The sequence below is a fragment of the Loa loa genome (genome assembly GCF_000183805.2).
Source record: "Loa loa unplaced genomic scaffold supercont3.269, whole genome shotgun sequence".
NCBI classification, from domain to species: Eukaryota; Metazoa; Nematoda; class Chromadorea; order Rhabditida; family Onchocercidae; genus Loa; species Loa loa.
The window spans coordinates 82,424-87,739 of NW_018108449.1; the positions used below are offsets into that span (position 1 = coordinate 82,424).

The 5,316-nt window shown below is 27.4% G+C and overlaps 1 protein-coding gene across 1 annotated transcript; it reads left to right on the top strand.

Moving 5' to 3' along the window:
• Positions 1-433: 433 nt before the first annotated feature.
• LOAG_08892 (hypothetical protein) lies at positions 434-4,806 on the top strand (the record flags this gene model as incomplete). Its single annotated transcript, XM_003144422.1, has 7 exons — positions 434-493; positions 1,003-1,066; positions 2,015-2,192; positions 3,694-3,865; positions 4,147-4,218; positions 4,506-4,615; positions 4,788-4,806. 7 exons carry the CDS (start codon positions 434-436, stop codon positions 4,804-4,806), a joined length of 675 nt encoding a protein of 224 aa, XP_003144470.1.
• Positions 4,807-5,316: the final 510 nt, after the last annotated feature.

Sequence of the window (5,316 nt, forward strand, 5' to 3'; positions counted from 1 at the left end):
GCCGAAGAGTAACTTTTACTTCCCGAAATGTTTGCGAAAGCATCCTATTCTAAATCTTTTATTTTTAATAAGATTTAGAACAAGATTCTTTGCAGATCATCCCTTCTCATATACGTCTTTTAATTCTTCTATGTTCATCAAAAAAAGCAAAATGATGGATAAAATGAATGAAATTGTGATCTTTTCAATTTAATTTCTGGCAAATATCCGTTAAAATATTAATCAGATAATTGGCAGTAAAAAAAATAAAGTACATATTTCACGAAAAAAATTGGCGAAAGAAAATTCAGATATCATTTATAATTTGATAGGATTTTGGAAATTATTTCTATTTACTTCCTTCAAAGATTACAATTCAATGTATTCAGCAAATGAACTTACCTCGATCAGTAACTTTATCACATCCTTTAGTACCATCTAGTTTATTGCAATTATGTTAAGTGATCTCAGATGTAAAACAATGACCAAAGGTTGGTTTTGGAAGTCTATGAAGGTATGGAAAGTAATAAATATGGCATTATTTTTTTTTCTCTTTATCAAGCTGAAACAGTCCCGGTATTTTGTTCTTGCGTTTTTGGAAAATAATGTCGCGATAGTTTCCTAAATAAACGTGAAATTCAAACAAACAAAAGGAATGTCCAATTAAAGTTTCAAGAAAGCTATAAAATATACAGACCATAAGTTTGACTCCATATCAAGGAAAATTATATCATATCGTTTCTTTAAATTATATTTTCTACTTTTTTAATTACATTTTTTAAAACTAAAATTATTTTTTTTTGGATGTAAAAAACAAAAAATCGTACCAAACGTTAAAGACTCGCTCAAGTTTTGGTTAATACAATTTTACCTACTAATTAATCATCGAAAATATAAGTGGGATTTGAACTTACCCTTGATCTGAAAATGTGAAAAAATCTGGCTGTTGCTCATAAATTTGTTATCGCTGAACATAATGATACATTAAAAACTCAGTTTAATTAATTAGTCCTTATTTGTCAGCTGTACTCGCAAGCCACCATCATTATTAGATTATTGAATGATCGTATTATAGCACATAATGCCGGTATGTAAAAGTAATTTTAGAAAGTCCAATTTTATATCAAATGTTCTATTGCTTTTTAATCAAATATAATGAATAAATTGATTTATTAGGAAGATGTTATTTTCATTAAAAAAATATAGACATGCAGAATAAAAAGGTTGCCAATTAAAACTTCTCCTAACAAAAATTCTCAATATTTTTAAAACAGGAAAAGATCTTGGTTAAAGTAGTTATAATAGTTTTTATGTTAGGTGAGGTAGCAAGAATTGTTTGGGAAGAAATGGTTGGTATAGGGACTTGGCACAATAACCATCCTCATTTGAGAATTTAATGTTTATTTTACATCCAATGAAATTTTTCACGAAAGCTTGGGCAACATCGGTATGAAAAAATGCGCCATGCATATCTAGCCAATCTTTGAAATCAGTTAAATAATACTTATTTCATTGTTCATTACTATAACAGGGATGAGAAAAGTATCTGAATTGATTGTATTTTCCAAGTTCTTTAAATCAATTAATCCATTAGTCTTTACTGAGAGAACTCAACTGTTTATGATAACGACAAATATCTAGAATACATTTATGCTCTTATATGTTACTTCTCATTCTTATAAAAATGTGCAACTCCTTTCAAAGCTATATTATTTGACTCAATTACTCCAGAAGTAAATATAATATCTTTGCTATTCGCATTATTGAGCTCAGTATTTTACTTTCTTTCATTTTTGTTTTCTTCTCTTACTTCCCAATCAAAAGAATTGGCTTACCAAACTTTTCTGTAAAAATATGATAACATCTTCTCTAAAATCCTTTTATTAACCAGGGTTGTAGCTTGGTAATCCATATAAATTTGTAATTTTTGTAATAATTGAATTGCGTTCTTTTTTAATTTATTTAACCTAAGATATGGTCTTTCCATACTTAGACAAACTTTTTAACTTCTTCATGAGTGTTATTTATCTCTAAGGCAACTCTAATAACAGTTTTGGTTTATTCCAATGGATAACCGATTGCATGTGGACATGCGGCGGTTTAGAAGTGCCTAGAGAACATGCACTACCATTACTTATAGCAATGCCATTCATATCAAAATGTATAATTTGCGCTTCAACTTCAGTGAATGGTGCTGTGATTAAGGATATGCAGTTTAATTAACAATTTAAATTTTAAGTAATAATGCAAATTTAAGTTATTACTAGGATACATTTATGTTCTGTTACTAGAATACAATATATTGCGAATGCAATGAAAGATTGAAAGAAAAAAGCAAATTGAGAATTTCAATGCTCATCAGTGTTAGATATCAAGCATCATCTATTGATATTATGAGATCTGCTATTCAAAACTGATTCAGTTTTGATAAATTACATAAATTTATCTTTACCATAATGAAAGCAACAAAATATAGCGTGCTTCAAGAGGCTTTAAATGACGAAAAATTAATATTAAAATTATGTTATTCCATTCTTTGGGTAATCTTCACAATGTAAAGGAAAGTAATTGCTGATATAAAAGATCTCTGCGATATCACTTGAATGACACATTTTGTTATTAAATGAACAACTCTATTATCATATTCATTTAGAAGAGCATAAAAAAAGCAAATCAAAATGCATGCTTATAAAGTTCTTGTACTCTTTTTTTCCTTTACCGATAATTTTAGATTTGTAAAATTTGTGAAAAAAATACAAATTTATTTCATTTTAAATTCCTTATTCAACTTTGGTTTTTCTTTAATTCAATCTTTTTTTTTCACTGAAACAAAATAGTTACGCAAATTTAATGAATAACAAATAAAATTATAAATCTAATTTCATCATTAAATTCATGCGTATCATTAAATATTAATATATTTTCCATATTAATTACAATTCTTCAATTTGAGCTAAAAGTATTTGGTAACATTAACATTTCAAATATCGAAACTTTCAACAAGTTTAGGATCATTTGGCATAAAAACTAAATTGAGACGAAATAGAAACATTTCCGGAAAAGATTATTGATGAACAAAATGGTAGCTCATTCATACTGTATTATTGCAATATTTCTAATATCAGCTTTAAACTGCTGTGGAGAAAATATGACGAATTTCAATGATATAAGAGATGAACAGTACATAACTACAAAATATACAGTAGTTATATTGTTTTCTCTTTTTTTATTATTCGGTATTATTAGTAATGTACTGATGGCTATAGTATGCTGTAATCGAGAGAGTTTTTATAATCGTACATTCATTCTTATTACATTCCAACTTATTATTGGTAATTTGATAAGCTTTACTCCACAAATAGCTGTTCTTTTGCCGGAAATATTATTTATTAAAAAGAGTTCATATGGTAGGTTAATTTATTTATATAATTATTTAAAAATAAAGTATGAAAGAAAAGTCGGTTTATTATTGAGAATGGAAGTAGTGCATCGAATTTCTAATGGCATTTTGAAATTCATTACTAACATATTGCTGCAAACAAACATTCTATTGATCTAATATCAAGTATTTATCTCATAATCAATCGTCGTTTAAGTATTACATAAAATCATTGATATTTCATTTATAACCAATGACCGTCTGAATATTACATTATAGACAACCATAATATTTTCTGATCACTTTAATTCAAAAATTTTAAAATTTGTTTTAAGAAACTGTTTTGTTTTATATCATAGATTACAAAACGTGGATAAATTACACGTTCTCGTCGATCAATACGTTTTCATTTTACGCCGTGCTACATTTTGGATTGTTATGGACGCTGAATCGTTTCTTGTCCATAATTTTACCGCAAAGCAATGCATTTTTCGAATCAAAAAAGCTGTATTTTTTATTGCTTTTCGTATGGTTGACAGTCTTTGGTATGACAATACTAACTTTATACAATGTTCAAAATAATTTTCAAAAGCAAGAGAAGGGGTGGAGGTTTTGTGGCTGTTAAATCATGTCATGCAATAACCTTAACAATTATAACTTTTATCATCATTTTGATAATTTTAGGAACAATCTTTTGATTTAACAGTTTCCTTCTCTTCAGTACTATGATTAAAAATACAATTCCAGAATTATGACTTGTCTATTTATATTAAGTTTGCATTTTTCAGCAATTTCATTTGCCGATTTTTATTACTGTACCCGAAGTTTTGAAGTTTCGATCTTACTATGGACAGTTGACTGTACAAAACAGTCAATTGATGATGGAAAATTTTTTTTATTGTTAGATTTAGTATTACTTTTATTTCTCAGAATAGTTCTGATAAATTTCAAAATTCAAATTTTTTTCTTTTCTGTTCATTTGGCTAGACATTAAAGTTCATACTGTTTCAAACAAAAAATATGATAAAGGCATCTGTCACTCTCTTTCGTCATGAACATAACAAGAAATTGTGATTATCATTCCTATTTAATAAAGAAATGTATATGATTAATTGGAATTCATTAATTGCTTCTTATCAGTTTTCAGATTTCGCCAAATTTGGGGAATATTTCTATCCATTGCAATGCTCGTCATCTACTTGACAATTTTTTACAAAATACGCCATCGCTTTACTTCAGTTATCAACGAATCACGAAGTTGGTGTCAACAAACCGCTTTCCTTCTTTTTTTTTTTACATAACGAAGATGAACCATAAAGTTCTACAATTCCAAGTCATATTGAAAACAAGATTTGGGTATTTTATGTTCGTCTAAAAGTTCTTAAATGGTTATTTTATTGCTTGTGTTAAATTAAATGTGAAATTTCAGGAACTTTAAGGAAGAGTGAAAAAGATGGAACAAATACGTTTGGAACTGCCAGATACGAACGATTAGTGCTAATTCAAGCAGCATTGACTTGTAGCGCATTCATAATTGGGATCATATTAATAAATTTTCTCCCAAAGATTTTGATAAAAATTTTTGGTCAAGAAATTATCATTCCATTGAACATTTTCGTCAACTCGTATCTCATTTTAGCTCGTGCTGTATTGCCAATAGCCCTTTTCATAACTAACAAACATGCTCGTAAATGTTTGTGCTTACTTCTGAGGATTAATATAAGAACTATCGAATAAAAAAACTGTCCATAAGGGTTCTGAATTAGCTTCGTTTTATTTGTTTCTTCATATATCTTGGATGCCTATGATAACACGAAGATGAATACATTGTTTTTTGACACTTATAGAATCAGTTCCATTTGTTAGTTATATATATATATATATATATATATATATATATATATATATATATATATATATATATATATATATATATATACTATATATATATAATAATA